Below are 17,937 nucleotides of genomic sequence, written 5' to 3'. Positions count from 1 at the left end.
GCAGGTTGTTCCATGAACACATGCAAGCTGCCTGTCATGGGGTTGGGGGTGCGAGACAGATTCTATGGTGGTAAGAGTTAAAACTGACCTAAATTAACTGCAATTTACCATCCAAGCCACCCTTGGAAGTTACAAGCCTTCAACAGACTCCAGCGTTCCAAAATATTTACATCAGACCCATTCTGCTAACGCAATTGTTGTCTAGGTGGGAAAACAGATTCCTGGTGTTTCCTGTTTCCATCATCTCAGATTCCTCTCACCAATAGCTCTTTTTTGAATAAGTGAATGGTGTTCAATTTTGCCAATATGACACACATGATCTAATAAATCCCCCATTTTGGAAATGTAAATTGCTCTAACATTTTTAGTATTACAAACAATGTTCTGATAAATATTTTTCTTACTAAATCAGTTAATTCACTCATGATATTTTCTTTAGGATAAACTGTTAGAAGTATACTTCTAAGGAAAGCATGCAAAAATGAGTAATTTAGAGAAATATAACATCCACTTATTTTCTTACCAACAGTGTACACAACTACCCAGTTATCTTGCCTACACTGGCTCTTACAATTTTTTTAAAAGCTGATTATATTGTTAAATTCTGCAGTTACTTGACTATTAATGAGGTTATTTTATGTGTTAATTTGTCATGGCTACATTTTTTAAAAATTCATGTTACCTATTTCATTATTAAAATTTGACTTTTGTTTTAATTAATTTATGAAATATTTTATTATTGAGATATTATTGTTACTAATCTTTTGGTATGTATGCCACACACATTTTTCTCAGTTCATTTTTTTTGTTTTAAATAGTTTTAAAGTTTAAAAAGTGTTTAAAGTTTGTAATTCCTAGTAGGAAAACATTATGTAAATGAATACCCTAATGGCAAACCACTGTAAAATGCTTCAGCTGCATTTGGGGTCGAGGGATAGTGATTATCTTCAAGGTGACCCAGCTCTCTTGATGAGGAGGTCAGAAGTACACTGGTTCATATTATTGTGATACCTATCTAAAGCATTCTAGGTGATCTAGATTGCTTTTCCTTCAGCAAGGGCTTTATTTATCAGGAGGGCATTATACTTGACCTCCAAATTTGGCTGATAATTTACTGATAAGATTCATAACCTTTGGTTGCTCTGGTATTTTGACATATTTGCTGGGTTCTGGGCTACATGCTGGAAGGCCACCATAATTTTGGATCCTGCTTCGCTGCAAGAACCTCGGGATCACTAAGAATTTCTTTAAGTCCAGGCATTCCTGCCACTCAAGGCATTCCCCCTCCCATTCCCAGCATTCCTTTGTGAAAATTATCAGGCATTCCCCCAAGAAAGCCACCCAGAAAAGAGTCATACTGAACTGCTGACTGTCCTCTGGCTTCTTCCTCTATTTGGGCTCTCTCATGCTCTTCTGGAGCCTTCTTAACTCTTTCTATTCTTTCTTTGATCTCTCACTCTTCACGTTTTCTCTCACGCTTTTTCCGATGTTCTGCAATTTTCTGTGCCCTAGGTTGAACTTCTTTTAGCACTGCTCTAGCATCTTCATCATCATCCACTTTAAAGGCAAGGCCAAGCAGGATCATGGGTTGCTTCGTCCCAACGGACTAAGAAATCTGTGTGGTTTCCCTCATGACTTGTAAGGCTGACCTGAATCAGGATTTATTTCAATGGCTCTGTCACAGTCTTGAATGGCAGCATTTGGTTTCTGTAATTTGTCAAAGACATTGGCCCTCTTGGTATACAGAATGGCCAAGGGAGGATTCAGCTTGATGGAATCTATGAATGAGTTGATGGCTTTCTACAGTTCATCATCAGTTAGGGCTTCAATGGCAGCCACTTTCTTATCATTTACCTGATCCATCATCTCCTCTGCTATCTCTGAATTTCTCATTTCTTGAGGGGCATCAGTGTCTAGTTCCATCACACCTTCATTATCAGTTCCTAGATCGCTTTCCTCATTTGATGGTTTGTCTGTCTTTAAGTCTTCCTCCGCCTTCTTATTATCTGCTTTTTCTTCCTTGATATTTTCTTCTGATTGAGCTTTCAGAGTAGCAGATGGCACCTTACCCCGCATGCTCTTCACCCACTCCCTCAGGAAGCGCATTTTTCATGTGCAGAACACTTGGATCCTGCTTCCACATTTTCACGAAGGTCGGAAGCTCCTTCACTTTGCAGGGGTCCGTCCGTGGTCGGTAGGTGGTGGGTGAAGCTGAAGGGCTGCTGCTGAGTTCACGGGCCAGACCCTGGCTCAGCATGACCTCAGTTCATTTTTTATAATGTTTTTCAGTATATTTTTATCCTGTGTTATGGTTTCAATTTTTACATTAAAAATGATCTAAACATTTTTTATTTTAGAATTAATTTTTACAATTTTAAATATATAAGGCATTGAAAATTAAATTGTGTGGTGATAAATAAGCATTTGTTGTTTTTTAAAGATAACTTTATTGAGATATTATTCACATTTATTATTCAATCTTTGAAAGTGTATAATTCAGTGGTTTTTAGAGTATCCACAGAGTTGTGTAAACATCACTACTAACTTTGAAACATTTTATCACCAAAAAAAATAACCTTTCCATTAGTAGCCACTGCCCATTCCCCAGTTCTTCCTGCCCCCGTCTCCAGATCCTGAAAGCCACGAATCTACTTTTCATCTCTAAGAATTTAGGTACCCTGGAGACTTTGTATAAATGGTGCCTCAGAGTATGTGGTCTTTTGTGACTGGCTTATTTCACTTAACACAATATTTTCCGGGCTCATCTATGTTGTAGCTTGTATCAGTAATTTATTATTTTGTATTGCAAAACAATATTCTATGGTACGGAATACATCACATTTTGTTTATCCATTAATCAGCTGATGGATATTACCACTTTTTGAAAACTAGGAATAATACTGCTATGAATATTAGTGTATACATTTTTGTGTGTGAAAATATGTTTCCAGTTCTCCTGGCTAAATACTAAGAAGTGAATCAGTAGATAACTCATAGGAAGTTATACTTGGTTTTCCAATGTCATTGTACCATTTTTATTTCTACCAGAGGTGCATAAGGGTTCTACATTCTCTTACTGACATGTGTTATATCTGTCTTTTAATAATAGCTATCTTAGTTGATATGAAGTGATATGTTACTATGGTTTTAATTTGCATTTCTCTAATGCCTAATGATGTTGAATATCTTAATGTGCTTAGTGACCATATGTATATCTTCTTTGGGGAAATATCTACTCAAATCCTTTACTCATTTTTTTAAAATTGAGTTATCTGTCTTTTTGTTGTTGACTTATAATCATTCTTTATATTTTCTAGATTAAAGTCCCTCATTATATAAGTGTTTTACAATATTATCTCCAGACCTATCAGTTAGCTTTTTGCATTCTTGATGCATTTTTGAAGTAAAAAAGGTTTAATTTTCATTAAGTTCAAATTATCTATTTTTTAAAATTTTGTCTATTGAGTTTTTGGTGTCAAATTTAAGAAATTATTGTCTAACTGAAGGTCATGAAAATTTATTCCTGTTTTTCTCAAAAAGGTTTATAATTTCAGTTCTTACATTTAGGTCTATGATCTCTTTTGAATTAATTTTTATGTATGGTGTGAGGAAGAAGTACACTTTCATCCTTTTGCATGTGTATACCAGTTGTCTCATCACCATTTGTGGAAAAAATGATTTTTCCCCTACTGAATTGTGTTTGTCACCTTATTGAAAAGTCAATTGCCCATAAATATAAGGGTTTTTTTCTGGATTATCATTTCATCAATCTGTATATCTGTCCTTATCCTAGCACCTCACTGTCTGCATTACTTTAGGGCTTTATAGTAAATTTGATTGGAAGTATGAGACCTTCAAATTTCTTCTTTTTTTATAGATTGTTTGAGTTATTCTGGGTGCTTTGCAGTTCCATCTAAATTTTAGGATCATTCGATTAATTTTTGCAAAAACAGCAGCTGGGATTTTCATATAGATGACATTAAATCTGTATACCAACTTTGCGACTTTGCCTTCTTAACAATAGTAAGTCTTGGATTCATGAACATATCTTTCATTTATTAAGATATTTTAAAATTTCTTTCAGCAATATTTGTATTTTACAAGGCTCAAGTCTTATAAGTATTTTACTATTTTAATGTTCTAAGTGAAATTGCTTTCTTAATTTCATTTTGGATTGCTTATTACTATTGTACAGCAACAATATTTTTATATTGATCTTGAATCCTGAAACTTTATGTTAAATTCATTTATTAGCTGTTGTAGTTTCAATATGGATTCCTTAGGATTTTCTGTATATAAGATGATGTGCTCTGCAAACAGAGATAGTTTTACTTCTTCCTTTCCAATCTGGCTGCTTTTTGTTTCATTATTTTTCCCTAATTGTCCTGCCTAGAACCTCCAGTAAAATGTTAAATAGAAGAGGCATGAGTGTACATTGTTGTCTTTTCCTAATCTTTGGGTAAAGCTTTCAGTCTTTCACCATTAAGTACGATGTTAGTTGGGATTTTTGTTTGTTTGTGTGGGAGAGCTGTGAGGAGGGCAATACTTGGTTTTTGTTTTGTGTAAATGCCCTTCATGAGGTTGAGAAAGTTCCTTTGTATTCCTGGTTTGTTTAGTGTTTTTTTTTTTTTTTTTTTTTTTTTTTTTTTTTTTTTTTTTTTATCATGAATCCCTTTGTTTTTAAAGTAAAGATTTAACAGCCAGAATTCAAGATTGGTAAATAAAATATTTAATCAATATACACAATTATGATTTAGGTTTAAAAAACTTTTAAAAAGCTTGAATCATTTTTAAGTTCTCTGTTTTTTGTTTTGTTTGTATTTTGTAGCATGTGAGTTGGCTTTGAAGTTAATCCCAAAAGAAGCACTCCAAAAAAAATGTGCGTAAATGCAGCATTTTGAAATTGTTGGTGAGTCCATAAAAGCAACTATGCAGACAAACAATATATTTTACTTTATAGTCATATTCCATATTCTAGCACTTACTCTTTAATGTTTACAATAAAAAATATTACAAATTCTTCTGCAGAAAACTTACTCAAAAAATTAAATTGAAATTTTCTAGGCCAGCTTTCTGCCAAGAGAGAAACTGAGAATAAAAATTTCCTCAGAACTTACATACTATTTATATCATCATGTATTAATTATATAACTTTGCTGAGTGAAAGAATTGTAATCCTAGTGATTTACAAATCATTTTAATCAATATATCCTCTTTATTGAACTTCTCAAAATAACCAGTAACGTTTATGTGATTTTGGTGTTTAGAAATTGACACAGTACATTCTAAGCACTTAATTCAAACTTGTCAGTACCAGATAAATCCTACTTAAAAACTATTATAGCGCTTCACATGGTCACTAAAAAGCTAAATTGTCATTTTATTCCTGCTCTGTGCCTATAATTATTCTCAGTTCTGGGATGCAGTGGTGAAAAAGTCAGACCTGGCTGTCAGGGAGTTTGTGATCTAGTATGGGAAAGATAGATAGTAAACACATAAATAAACCAGCAAGATAATTTCAGAGAGAGGCCACTGCTGCAGAGATAATAGAATATTCTAATATGATTTAGAATGATTAGAACTTCCTCTGTGAGAATTGAGGAAGAACGTGGTGTAAATGGGAATTTTAGGGAGGTTAATGATGTGCTATGTGAGGTAATTCATCACTTGTTGCCTCTTGAGAAAGGTATTTTGCTACTTCTTAAGACTTCTAGGGGGCCCAATTATTTTACTTATTAATGAGGCACCAATTCGAAAAAATATTTGACACAGAGTAAAAAGGCTGAGCTGTAACTGATTTATATATCAAATAATCCTAATCCACAGAGTGACGATTATAATTTATATTTGCATAGCATTTTTGAGTACTTTCACATTCACTGCCTCTTTTGAGCATCAGGGCAATCCTTTGATGAAGTAAAACATGATATTATTCTATCAGTAAAAAAAGACACGCTAAGTTCAAAGAGTTTGAGTAAGTTATCCATTACACAGCTGGCAAATTATGGAACTTAAAACAGAACTGTGTGTTTGTTTGTTTGTTTTTTACCTAATTTCAATTAATGCCCTCAATCTATTGTTATTTTAGATTGCTTATTTTGAGTTGACCAGATATTACACCCAAAGTAAGTAAGTATACTACGTAAATTCTTAAGGATACTTTTTGGTCTAAAGAACCCATCTAGAAGAGTGGTTCTCAAAGTGTGGTCCCTGGACCAGCAGTATCTGTATCACATGGGAAATTTTTAGAAATGCAAATTCTCAGTCCCCACCTCAAATCAAATGAATTAGAAACTCCAGGAGTGGGGCCTAGCAACTTATGTTTTAACAACCATTGCAAATGATTCTTACACATGCTAAGGTTTGAGATCACAAGTTTAGAAAAGAAACAATGGTTAGTCTCAGATTCCTTATTTTTTTAATTAAAAATAAAAATATTTTGCATTTTAATTTTAATTTCTTTGATAGGCATATACATTATATATATTTGCATAAGTGTTTACATATAAAAAACACAGGGCAGTCTTTGAAAATAATGCACTCAATGTCAGGAATTTAAAAGTACTAACATCTATTTTTATAAACGGGGATGCACAAAAAAGGATAATCTTATATGTTTCTGGTAGAAATGTGAATTTAAATGTAATTTCACATGGCAGAATTATCTTCCTTGGAAATATAGATAATGTAAATAAAATTATCAGTATTTAAGTAAATATTACAAGTAAATTCACTGCAACATGGCCCATTGTGATAAATAGCTAAAGTAAAAAAAAAAAAAAAAAACTGCATCAGTAGGGAAATAATTGAATAAATTATGGTATATCATCATCTTGAAATGTTTCTAGTCATTAAAAATAATTATTCATCATGCCGTACATGCTGGAGATTTAATATACAGCATAGTGACTATCAGTAACAATACCGTATTATTTATTTCAAATATGCTGAGAAGACGGGCATACCTTGTTTTATCGTGCTTCATTTTATTGCACTTCACAGATATTGTGCTGCTTACAAGTTGAAGGTTTGTGGCAACCCTGCCTTGAGCAAGTGTATTGGCACCATTTTGCCAACAGCATGTGCTTACTTCATGTCTGTCACATTTTCATAATTTTTGCAATATTCAAACATTTTAATTATTATATTTTTTATGATAATATGTGATCAGTGATTGATACAGTGTGGATATTTGTCCTGACCAAATCTCATGCTGAAATGTAATCCCCGGTGTTGGAGTTGGGGCCTGATGGAAGGGGCTTGGATCATGAGGATAGATCCCCCATAAATGGCTTGGGCCATTCTCTTAGTGATAAGTGAGCTCTCTCTCTAAGTTCATACAAGATCTGGTTGTTTAAGTGTGTGGCACCTCTACCCCCAATTCCCTCTCTCTTGCTCCTGTTTTCACCATGTGACATGCAAGTTCCCACTTCAGCTTCCACCGTAAAAGTTCTCTAAGCCATCCCCAGAAACAGATGCTGGCATTTTGCTTCCTCTACAACCTGCAGAACTGTGAGCCAATTAAATCTCTATTCTTATAAATTATCTAGTCTTAAGTATTTCTTTATAGCTATGCAACAATCGCCTAACACAGTGATCTTTGATATTACCATATTGTTTCGAAGTACGATAAACCACACCCATAAAAGACAGCAAAATAATTAATAAATATTTTCTGTGTTCTGACTGCTTCATCAACCCGCGATCTCCTCTCTCTCTCCCTCTCATTGGGTCTCTTTATTCCCTGAGATACAATACTAAAATTAGGCCAACTACTAACTCAAAAACGGCCTTCAAGTGTTTAAGTGAAAGGAAGAGTCACACATCTCTCACTTTATTTTATTTATTATTATTATTATTTTTAATGTATTTATTTCTTGAGACAGGGTCTCACTCTATCACCCAGGCTGGCGTGCAGTGGTGCAATCTCAGTTCATTGCAGTTTCTCAAGAGATTCTCCTGCTTCAGTCACCCAAGTAGCTGGGATTACAGGAGTGCAATACCATGTCCGGCTAATGGAGATGGTGTTTCACCATGTTGTCCAGAATTCCTGAACTCAAGGGATCCGCCCACCTTGGTCTCCCAAAGTGCTGGGATTACAGGTGTGAGCCACCGCACCAGGCCGCATCTCTCACTTTAAATCAGATGCTAGAAATGATTATGCTTAGTGAAGAAGGCACGTCTAAAGCCAAGACAGTCTGAAAGCTAGGCCTCCTGCATCAGTTAGCCAAGTTATGAATACAAAGAAAAAGTTATTAAAAGAAATTACAAGCGCTACTCTAGTGAACATATAAATGATAAGAAAGTGAAAACAGGCCGGGTGCGGTGGCTCACGCCTGTAATCCCAGCACTTTGGGAGGCCGAGGTGGGTAGATCACGAGGTCAGGAGATCGAGACCATCCTGGCGAATACAGTGAAACCCTGTCTGTACTAAAAATACAAAAAAATTAGTCGGGCGTGGTGGCGGACGCCTGTAGTCCCAGCTACTCAGGAGGCTGAGGCAGGAGAATGGCCTGAACCCGGGAGGCGGAGCTTGCAGTGAGTGGAGATCCCGCCACTGCACTCCAGCCTGGGCAACAGAGTAAGACTCCTTCTCAAAAGAAAAAAGAAAACAGCCTATTGCTGATATGAAGAAAGTTTTGCTGGTCTGGATAGAAGATCAAACCTCCGCAATATTTCCTCAATCAAAACTCTAATCCAGAGCAACGCCCTAACTTGGGCTCTAGGTCCTTGAAGGCTGAGAGAGGTGAGGGAGCTGCAGAAGAAACCTTGTAAGCTAGCAGAGACTGGTTCATTAGGTTTAAGGGAAGAAGCCATCTCCACAATATAAAGTGCAAGGTGAAGCAACAAGTGCTGATGTAGAAGCTGCAGCAAGTTATCCAGAAGATCTAGCTAAAATCACGGATGAAGGTGGCTACACTAAACAACAGATTTTCAATGTAGATGAAACAACCTTCTATTAGAAGAAGATGCCATCTAGGACTTTCATAGGAGACAGGAGAAGTCAGTGCCCGGCTTCAAAGGACAAGCTGACTCTCTTATTAAGGGCTAGTGAAGCTGGTGGCTTTAAGTGATAATCAAGGCTCATTTACCATTTCAAAACTCTTAGGATCCTTAAGAATGATACTAGGTCTGCTCTGCCTGTGTTCCCTAAATGGAACAAGAAAGCCTGGATGACAGCACATCTGTTTATAGCATGGTTTCTTGAATATTTTAAGCCCACTGTTGAGACTTAATGCTCAGAAAAAAGAGTCCTTTCAAAATATTACTGTTCATTGACAATGCATCTAGAAATCCAAGGGCTCTGATGGAGATGTACAAAGAGATTAATGTTGTTTTCACGACTGCTGCCCATGTACCAAGGAGTAATTTTGATTTTCAAATCTTTTATTTCAGAAATACTTTTTGTTGTTGTTGTTGTTGTTTGGGGGTTTTATAAATGATGATTTATTAAGCTTTTGTTCTTCTTCCATTTTGATACATTTCCTGTACATGGCTCTCGAGGTTCTTTTTTTTTTTTTTAACTTTATTTTAGATGCAGGGGGTACATATGCAGGTTTGTAACCGGGGTATATTGCATGATGCTAAGGTTTGGGGTCCAAATGATCCCATCACTCAGGTACTCAGCATAGTACCCAATAGTTCATTTTTCAATCCTTTCTGTCCTCCTTCCTCCACCCAGTAGTCTCCAGTGTCTATTGTTGTCATCTTTATGTCCATGAGTACCCAATGTTTAGCTCCCACTTATAAGTGAGAGCATGCAGTATTTGGTCTTCTGTCCCCGCATGAACTCACTCAGGATAATGGCCTCCGGCTGCATACTTGTTGCTGCAAAGGACATGAATATTTAAGAAATACTCTCGATAAGGGCACAGCTGCCATAGATGGTGAACCTCTGATGGATCTGGGCAAAGTAAATATAAAGACCTCTGGAAAAGATTCATCCTTCCAGATGCCATTAAGAAGACTCATGATTCATGGAGGCAGCCAAAATATAAATATGAACAGGAGTTTGGAAGAAATTGATTCCAGCCCTCATGGATGACTTTGAGGGGTTCAAGACTTCTGTGGCAGAAGTAACTGCAGATGTGGTACAAATAACAAAAGAACTAAAATTAGAGGTGAAGCCTGAAGATGTGAATTACTGCACTCTCATGATAAAACCTGAGCACAGGAAGAGTTGCTTCTTACAAATGAGCAAAGAAAGTGGTTTCTTGAGATGGAATCTATTCCTGACGAACATGCAGGAAACACTGTTATAATGACAACAAAGTATTTGGAATATTCCATAAATTTAGGTGATAAAGCGGCAACAGGATTTAAGAGGATTGGTTCCAATTTTGGACAAAATTCTTCTGTGGGTAAAATGATATCACAAAGCACAGAAAAAATCTTTTGTGAAAGGAAGAGTTGACTGGTGCAGCAAACTTCATTGCTGTCTTATTGTAAGAAATTGCCACAGCCACCCCAACCTTCAGCAACCACCCTTGATCAATCAGCAACCATCAACACCAACGCAAGACCCTCCACCAGCAAAAAAAAGACTACAACTCGCTAAAGGCGCAGATGATCATTAGAATGTTTTAGCAATAAAGTATTTTTTAATTAAGGCATGTATATTGCTTTTTAGACATAGTACTATTGCACACTTAATAGACTACAGTATGTGTCAAGATAAATTGTATAAGCACTGGGAAACCAAAACTGTACTGTGACTTTTTGATGATATTTTGTGGCTTTATTATGATATTCACTTTATTGAGGTGATCTGGAACCAAATCCACAATATCTCCCAGGTATTCCTGGAGATCTGTAGTGTCTTCACTAACTTACTCTACACACACAAAATGGTAACTATGAGTAATGATGGATATATTATTTAAATTAATTGTAATCATTTCACAATGTATAGCTATAGCAAATCATCACATTATACACCCTGAATGTGTACTTTTTTAATTTGTCAATTATACCTCAAAAAAGCAAGAAAAAATAATTCATTAAAGTACCACAGTTAAATTGAAGGGATTTTCATTAGTTATAGTTAGGTAAAAACTGCATCATTTTGGAAAATAGACAACAGAGTAACACGTATACATCTGTGTATCCATATGCTTATTTACTTACATGGGAGAGGAAAAGAATATGACAAGGTTCATTCTAGGTTCTTAGATGGTATAACTAGTAGGGTCATGGATTGGTTGCTAATGTGAATGAAGAAGTAGATGAAGGCCATACTTTTATCATTTCACTCTTTTATCAATTCACCTTCCTGGCTGACTGATCCCTTAATACCTTTCTGCCTACTCTGTAGACACCTTATGAGGATAGATGAGAAGCCGCAGCATACAGCAATGGCTAAGACCCTAATTCTGCAACTTAAGGTCTGAATTGGAATCCAGACTCTACTATCAATGGCTATATACCCTAAGAAAGGCTACTTAAACTCTCTGAGGTGTTTTTTTTTTTACCTGTACAAAACAAATAAAAATATCTATTACACAAGTTTATTGTGAAAATTAAATAGTAAATGTATGTAAAAAGCTTAGAACTATGTCTGTCACTATTCTAAATGAGCTAATATATAAGATATTAATACTATAACAATTAGCTTGAAAGTACTTACTTTTTTATAGCTTATATATCTAATAATAATTATGATTATGATTATTAAGCATAGATATAAAACATATAACACAGACATGACACAAAACAGGTATCAAGAGTTTGTGACTGTTCCTGAGATACAAATGGACATCTTTTTCCTTCTGGGTCTTCTTCCTCCCTGGGAATAGAACAGTTTACTAGCTTCTATTACATACCCTGGTGATATGGTTTGGCTCTGTCCTCACCCAGATCTCACCTTGAATTGTAATAATCCCCATGTGTCAAGGGCTGGGCCAGGTGAAGATAATTGAATCATGGGGGTGGTTCCCCCCATACTGTTCTGATGGTAGCAAGCCTCATGAGATCTGATGGTTTTATAAATAGGAGTTCCCCTGCACAAGCTCTCTTGCCTGCCACCACGTAAGATATGACTTTGCTCTTTATTCACCTTCTGCCATGACTGGGAGGCCTCCCCAACCATGTGGAACTGTAAGTCAATTAAACCTCTTTCCTTTATAAATTACCCAGTCTCAGGTATGCCTTTATTAGCAGTGTGAGAACAGACTAATATACTATATATTTCTGAAATAAGTAACTAATGGCTCTTATTACTGATGATAACTACAGAGAAAGAGATAGGGTTAAGAAGTGACATATTAATCTACTCATTAACAAATGCTTATTGAATAACTATTACTGCTGGCACAGTGTGAAGCACTAGAAAAAGAGCAGTGATAAAGCAATATATATTCCCTTCCTTCCAGAGCTTACAAGAAATTATTTGACTTTATGATTTGTGCTGCAAAGGAGAAATTGAAGATGAAAAGAAAGTACATGGTCAACTCAGAAAACAATAAAGAAGACAGACAGAAGTCAGGTCAGTAAGGCTTTACAGACCACGCTGAAGGTATTCAATAAATCCAAAGCACAATTGGAAGCCACAGGAAAGTTTTAAATAGTGGCACAATGAGAATTGCCTTTTTAAATAGCTAAACATGATAAATTAAGAATTTGCGTGCTTGTGTTCCTGCTCCTGAAATGACACTGCAATGACAGTAAAGCAATAAAAGGCTATAAACGCCAAAGAACAAAAAGACTAAAAAGACAAAAGATGTTAATAGATTTAGAAGATGGAAGTCGGTGAAGAAGCAGTCACTAACTTGCTAAGCAGAGGGAGCTTAAACCTCTAGAGGCAGACAGCAATGAGAAGCTAGTGATTCACCCCAGAGAGACCCAGAAAAAAATAGAGATGGAGACACCTCATATTCATTCTGAAGAAGGTGGAGGTAAGACAAGAGGCTAAAAAGGCAGGGGTTGGGGGTCAATGTAATTCTTAAGATGTCTTGAAGCTTAAGTCTCCACCCACACATCCTTAATTATTACCCTTCCCCAAATTGTAAATAAAATAGGTTTGTTTTTTGTGTTTTATTTTGCCCAGAAATATTCACCTTGAAAGGCTCTAGATCTCAGATATCAGACCCAAAAAAGGACAGAGTCAGGGGACATACTGAAGAAGGAGGATTAAGTAAAAGCACGCAGATTTTAATTATTACCTTTACATCCCTGGTGAGAGACTAGATAGTCCCTCTCTGAAAAGAATTTAATCACTCCAGAGAATAAAGCTGTTGATACTGATATTTGGGGTGTTCCAATTAAAAATACAGCTCAGTTATGAATTGTCCTTCAGTGATGCTCACTGGTTCTATGTCTTACTGATGCACTTGGTCCTGCAAATCCATATTACAGTGTTTTTAAATGGAAGCCCAGGGATCAGCAGACACCTGAGAAAAAATCCTCCAACATAAAGAACAGAACAACAACAACAAGAAGAATTATTCAGAGAAAAAGATGACAAGACTGAAACGAGGGTGAAAGGGTGTTAAATATACATAATGAATATGGTCAGAGAAAGAAGAAAAGATTTTGCATTCATGAAATAAGAAAAAATAATCACTAACCCAAAAAGTGTGCAGATCTTAGAACTATAAGACATGAAATTGTAGTAGTTTAATAGAAGGCTCAGAGGACAACGTCAAGGAAATCTCCCCAAAATTAGAGCATAAGGAGTAGGGTGACAAAAATGGAAAATAGAAGAGAAGTGAAAATTGGAAATTTAGTCCTGATAGTCAAAAATCCAACAAAAAAGGAGTTCTAGTAAGGGACTGCACAGAAAAAATGGAAGTTAGAACATTACTGAAGGAATAAATCAATAGAATTTCTCAGAATTGAAGAACTCAAAACTGAGTCTCAGATTGAAATGCTCACTGGGTATCCATCAGGAAAAATGAACAAATTGAACATAATGGAAAAAGAGAAGACACCAAATCTTCCAGAGTGATGAATTGGGTTGTATTAAAAGGATCTGGAGGCCTGGGGACAGTGGCTACTGCCTGTAATCCTAGCACTTTGGGAGGCCAAGGTGGCCTGATCGCCTGAGGTCAGGAGTTTAGGATCAGCCTGGCCAACATGGTGAAACCCTGCCTCTACTAAAAATACAAAAAATTAGCTGGGCGTGGTGGTGGGCACCTGTAATCCCAGCTACTCTGGAGGCTGAGGCCGGAGAATTGCTTGAACCAGGGAGGCAGAGGGTGCAATGAGCCGAGATCGAACCATTGTACTCCAGCCTAGGCAATAAGAGCGAAACTCTGTCAAAAGGAAGGAAGGAAGGAAGGGAGGGAGGAAGGGAGGGAGGGAGGGAGGGAGGGAGGGAGGGAGGGAGGGAGGGAGGGAAAGAAGGAAGGAAGGAAGGAAGGAAGGAAGGAAGGAAGGAAGGAAGGAAGGAAGGAAGGAAGGAAGGAAGGAAGGAAGGAAGGAAGGATCTGGAGTCAGAACTGGACTTCTTAGTACGGACACCCTTCTGTGCAAGACAGAAGTTTTGTCATCATCACCAGCGGGGAGTGAGTGGCAATTCCATTTTCTGAATTGAGGAATACAGGAGCGGCCCCAAGTGTATACAGAAAGTTACAACTGGGATGTTATGAATCTGAGCTGCCAATAAAATACAAAAAAGGAAAGCAGTAACACTTTAAGTAAGTTAAAATTTAATAATTTTCTGTGATCTTCATTCAGACTAAGCTTAGCTGCTCTGAGATTTCTTCATTTACCCACTCTCTTAGTTCCTGTCTTGGAGGTCAAATAATATTTAAAATTAGAGTCTTAGAGTGATTCCCAAGTTCCCCTCACCTTAGGGAGATCTCTGCCTAACAAGCTAACTCTCACTCCTCCACGATGTGAATGAGAAAGAGGAAGAAGAAATTGGAAGAGGATTGAGCAAGCAGGGAAATCACAGAGTTTTGAATGTTTAAAATTGTCACTTAAACAGATATGCTTAGCTCACGTGGGTTTTTCTTGGGCTCCTTATTTCCAAACCAGTCCCTCCTCTACATAACTTAGAGGTCATCCAGAAGGAAGCTGTGACAGAGATCATTACAGCCAGCATTTTTTTGACTAACAATGGCTACTATAGTACTTAGCACAGCCTACAGTGCTCGGTAAATATCAGTCTAACCTGCACTCCTCTCCTTTTACTATTTCACCAATTCCTTCAGAGTGTGAGTGGGGAAGTAAATACAAATCTGTATTTCTTGGTTTACTTTTTAGGTTCTTGGTAGTTGAAATAGTTGGAAAAAAAATTTAAAGACTGAAAGTTGAAATTCTTGTCATCTTATCCTTCAGCATTGAAAAAGATGATCTTCAATGCAGTTTTTACTTTGCCCAAAATTCTTGCCTGAGCTTTTAGTTAGTGACAAAAAAAAAAAAAAAACTGTTTTGATTCACCTGCTAATGAGCTGTGAGATAGTCCAAAGAACAAAGAAAAAAATCAAAACCTGTGATATTCATTTTAGATGAAAGAAATTTTTTTTCAGAGAAATGAATTCAGAAAATCGAATATCCAAGTGAAATTAACTCTTTTTGTTGTGAAAACACAACAGTAAGGCCAGGAACAGCATAAACAAATACCAGGAAAGTTATTTTCAGAATTTGTTTACTTAATATTTAACGCTGAAATCAAACACAAGAGGGTCATTAGGAAGATCTTCTGCATTACTCCACTTAAGCAATTAGATTCTGTAAGTAGTATAAAGATAATTACTCATTTGGTCCTCCTACACAGCAATTAGTTCATATGGTAAATATGAAAGTACAGCATTGCATTGCAGGTTGTTTTCTACCAGTCTGTCTGTGTAGACTGTAGCAGAATGGGGGGCAAAAGGCAATTGGAAAGGGCCTTATTAAAATGTGTTACTTAACTTTGTAGATACAGTAGATGTTTAATTTTTTTTGATTGACAGTGAAATTATTTCTTTAGACACTGACTGAAAAACCACCCAAGTCAGTGTGCATAAAAACAAAACTCAGATAGAGACTGCAGATTTTAGTTTGTCTTAATTCATGGTAAAAAATAGTCCTAGTTAAACCAATTATCCTATGGATCAGGTCAAAATTATTCAACTAATGAATGCTTCCCTACTGGAGTGCTATGGCTAATATTTATAGTAGGTTTACCGTAGTGCCCGTGCAAAGGAAATAATTTACCATGAACTGTTTAGCCGTTTTTAAAAAAGACTACTTATTCTACTAGTATAGACATGCCAACAAGTTCAATACATCCCACTTCAAAAATAAAGAATCCCTCATCACAAGAGGGTTAAATCAATCCTCAGGTTATGATATGGGATGAAACTCCGCCCGAAAACAGTTTAAAAACCATGTAAACACATTATTATATCCTGAAGCCCGTGTTTATTAATTTTATTTTGTCGCTTTAGTTCTAGTGATTTGCACGCATTTGCATTAAAGAATTGTAAGAATAGGTGAGCTTAAGACATACGAATCAAAATCTCCCATTTCACAGACTCAGGCAAAGACCCGAAAGCAGGCCGGGCACGGTGGCTAGTGCCAGTAATACCAGCATTTTGGGAAGCTAAGGCGGTAGGATTGATTGAGCAAAGGAGTTCGAGACCAGCCAGGGCACCATAGTGAGATCCCTGTCTTTACAATAAGTTAAAAAAAAAATGGCGCCTGGAGTCCCTGGAGTCCTAGCTACTAGGGAGGCTGAAGTGGGAGGAACACCAAGACCTGAAAGCAGCTTCAAGGTTAGGTTGAGATGTGTGACAGATTTGAACTTAATCCTGTTCCCTTTAACACCCATGTCTTGTTTTAAGTCGCTAAGAAGGTAGATGGAGAGAGTCAAGTTGTGCATTCTCAATCTCCAATTACGGATTAATCAACAGAATCTTATCTGATTATTAGTACAAATAACATTTTATTTTGTGACCTACCTAAGAGGGTTTGCTTATTCATGCATTCATTTTTTTAAATTAACTTTTTCAGTTTTTCTTCGATTGGGATGACTTTTCCAGAAGGGCAGAAGCAGATAGCACAAAAAGTAGAATACATGCGTGGAAAAGTTGGAGAGACAAAGGCGGCGGGGATGGCTGCACTGATGCAGGGAAAAGTACTGGGAAAACGGAGAGGGCTCCTCGGGCCAGCTCTGGGCAACGATGAGCAACTCCAGCCTCGGCAGGGGCGCCGGGCCGCCAGCCCTCCCTCGCGAGTCCGTTCTCCAGAGGACGCGGGGAGCTGGGTCTGCGCGCTCTGCCGCCAGTCACCCCGCGCCCGCGCCGGGCTGCTATTGGACGCGTCGCCGCCAGGCACCCGCCAGAAACACCAGTGTGCTGGGGGGAGGAGGGGGGCGTGCTTGCGAGTCGAGGGCTTTGGCTTTTTTACGGCTCCCCCCTCCCCTCGGCACTCCATGCCGGGTCTCTAGTTCCAGCTCGCCTCGGCTCGCTCGCGCGGCGGGAGAGTTGGCGCAAACCTCGCCGCAGCCGCAGCCTCCTCGCGCGCCTCTTCTTCCCCTGCGCCCTCCGCTCCCGCTATGGGACTAACGTGGGGCTCCTAAGAGTTGCCGGCTCTCAGCTGCGCGCTCTCCAGCTAAAGTCACGGCAGGCGGACTATGGCTTAGGACGCCCGAGGGGTTAGTCTAGAGGTCGGGAAGAAGAAAACACGGCTAACTGGGGAAAAAAAGAGAAAACGAAAGAAAAGCCAAACGATGAGTTTCCACAAGGAGGACGGAGTGAACGGTCTGTGCCAGAAGGCGCTGCACATCGTCACCGAGCTGTGCTTCGCGGGCCAGGTGGAATGGGAGAAGTGCTTGGGCATCTTCCCTCGGGACAGGGGCAGCCAGGGCGGAGGCAGCACAGGTAACCGGGAGGGCTCCGCTCGCCTCCTCGCGCTCCGCTGGGACCCCGAGCGCTCGGCTGCAAGCTCCGGGGTTCTGCGCCTCCCGCGCCGCTCCCGGGGCATATTTGGGGCGCCGCGCTTTCCTAC

The 17,937-nt window shown here is 38.0% G+C and overlaps 1 protein-coding gene and 1 pseudogene across 1 annotated transcript in view; one reads left to right on the top strand and one right to left on the bottom strand.

The window, feature by feature from the left end:
* Positions 1–1,385: 1,385 nt before the first annotated feature.
* On the bottom strand, positions 1,386–2,328 carry LOC135966089 (putative protein FAM10A4; annotated as a pseudogene).
* Positions 2,329–17,357: 15,029 nt separating this feature from the next.
* The window catches only part of SYT10 (synaptotagmin 10), a 65,177-nt gene continuing 64,597 nt past the window's right edge, over positions 17,358–17,937 (top strand). The window contains exon 1 of the mRNA XM_005570542.5: positions 17,358–17,810. Coding sequence (XP_005570599.1) covers positions 17,660–17,810 — 151 coding nt within the window. The 5' untranslated portion in view covers positions 17,358–17,659. The remainder of the gene's footprint in view (positions 17,811–17,937) is intronic.

Source organism: Macaca fascicularis, chromosome 11, assembly GCF_037993035.2.
Source record: "Macaca fascicularis isolate 582-1 chromosome 11, T2T-MFA8v1.1".
In the NCBI taxonomy this organism is placed as follows: Eukaryota; Metazoa; Chordata; class Mammalia; order Primates; family Cercopithecidae; genus Macaca; species Macaca fascicularis.
The sequence above is the reverse complement of the archived record's forward strand: the minus strand, read 5'-3'. Positions and strand labels throughout refer to the sequence as shown.